The 2,054-nt window shown below is 53.7% G+C and overlaps 1 protein-coding gene across 1 annotated transcript; it reads right to left on the bottom strand.

Moving 5' to 3' along the window:
* Window positions 1–499: 499 nt before the first annotated feature.
* Window positions 500–1,975, bottom strand: BDBG_03941 (ICE2 family protein; the record flags this gene model as incomplete). Its single annotated transcript, XM_002625836.1, has 2 exons — window positions 500–1,306; window positions 1,427–1,975. The coding sequence occupies 2 exons, from the start codon at window positions 1,973–1,975 to the stop codon at window positions 500–502; spliced, it is 1,356 nt and encodes a 451-aa protein (XP_002625882.1).
* Window positions 1,976–2,054: the final 79 nt, after the last annotated feature.

Genomic DNA, 2,054 nt, shown 5'->3' with positions numbered 1-2,054 from the left:
ACGAGGGCGCATCAACCGTGACGAGGTGTTTTTAGTATGTAGTCGTCTTGAATATGGAGGCATTGCTCGTAGTCGAGTAAGGGGTGTGTGTGCATGTAAAGGTGAGCCTCTCCGCTCCACCGCGGCGAAAAAAAACAAAAGCCAGCTTCATTCCCCCCACCGGATCTCCTCCTCCTCCCCACACCTGTAATTGACTGTATATTTCCTATCATCGGCGTTAAATTTTCCGCGGTAGTCCAACCACATGCTTGTAGCATAGGCCATCCATCACCCTTTCTCTGTATGATATCCCCTATCAAAAAGAATCAACCCCGCTAGCCACCTCGATGGTGTGTGAAGAGATCATGAGCATAACAACAACGAAAAGGAAATCTAAGACGATGCCCATATCTTCCTCCAGCCGCTTTCATAAGAATAACAACGAAATAAACCGGTGGGATTGCGGGGGCTTGGGATAGGAGAAGGGAGTCACGTTTCCCAAATATAAGGGGACCGCTCTTCAATCCGTTTTCCAGTGTCCCGCAAGCCCAGAGTCGATATCGTCATGTTTCCCTATCCAAAGCTCGACTGCGTACAATGCCATTGTGCAACCAAGATTGATCCATCTCCAGAAATTCCCGGCCCCATCACCGCGGTTGCTCCACCATTCACCATTGCCCCCCATTGCTTGGGAAGTCGATGCAAAGTGCTGCATCAGCAGACTAGTATAGACAGCGACGAGAATAGAAGGGGAAAACCAGCTCAGAAGGCCCAGGAAACGACCGGCGCCATCGGAATCATCCAGGGACGCCTCCTGGGAAAGGGCGCGGGCTCCGGACTCGCGAACGGCTGGGATGATTCTCGTGGATGCGTAGAAGACGAATAGTCGATAGGTGAGAGATATCAGGACCGAGGGGGTCACGGCGCTGAAGGCTGCGCTTACAACGTTGAAGGCTGCGTGGATGATGGAGGGTAGGGTAGAGAGGGCGTGCATGAGCGTGGTATAGGAAGCCATGATGATAGGTGGCAGAGGGGGGAATTCGGGAGTCTGGGCGGGTGAAGGTGGTTCAGTGGTGGACGTGGACGACGATTTGTAGTCTGTGAAGATCTGGTAGATACATAGGACGACGTATGCGAATAGCAGGGAGCTCTCTACTGGGTTTCCTCGACCACTGCCGATACCCCAGGCGCACAGGAAGACAGCACAGGTTATCGCGACGCCGATTAGGGCTGCATCGACGTTGCTAATTCCGGGGAACTGCAGGACGCGCCAGAGGAAGTAAACGGAGCTTGAGATTATGGACGCGGACATGACCAGAAGGCCAATCTTCAATGACACACAGAGGAAGTCAGCATATTCTGGTTCCATTCTCACATGCAACAACGTAACCTATGTAGATTAAATGGAATTAAGGGAATAAAAACCGAGGCAAAGAAAGATACATACCATCCAACTATCGCTCCTCCCACCTCGATTGACCAACCATCTCGTGATCTGGCCGGCAGCCTGGATGACAAGCAAGCTGCAAAACCCCTCCGCCAGTTGGAAAAACGGAGTTGACCAGCTCAACAACTTATCCCAGCCACCCACAGTAGCATTCTCAACAAGGCCGTCGGCACCAAATAGCCATCGAACAATCGACGTATCCTGCGCTCTCTTCCCACCAAACGTGCGCTCGAGCCATCCGACCCGGGCGCCAGCAGTCGAGCCACTGTCACCCGCGTCGGCATCGACGGAGAATCGGTTCAATGACCAGATGAGCAAAGCAGGGACGATAAGCCATTGCGTAGACCTGAGAACGACGATCAGGGAGTTTCGGATCCACGAGCGGGACGGGGTGGTGAGTCTGAGCAGGGAGAAGAAGAAGTAGAAGGCAGCTAGGCAGAGGGAGAAGCCCAGGCCACAGGTCCTACCACCAACATCGAAGGCGAGGGGGATCGAGAGGACGATGGACGTGAGGAAAAAGGCCGACGAGAAGATTCGGAAGATCCACATCGACGGGGATTTATGGCGCAAAAAAGGCGCTCTTGTTTATTTGGGCCGGGAGAGGTGGCGGGGGGGGGGGGGGGGGGGA

The sequence above is a fragment of the Blastomyces gilchristii genome (genome assembly GCF_000003855.2).
Source record: "Blastomyces gilchristii SLH14081 genomic scaffold supercont1.6, whole genome shotgun sequence".
NCBI classification, from domain to species: Eukaryota; Fungi; Ascomycota; class Eurotiomycetes; order Onygenales; family Ajellomycetaceae; genus Blastomyces; species Blastomyces gilchristii.
The sequence above is the reverse complement of the archived record's forward strand: the minus strand, read 5'-3'. Positions and strand labels throughout refer to the sequence as shown.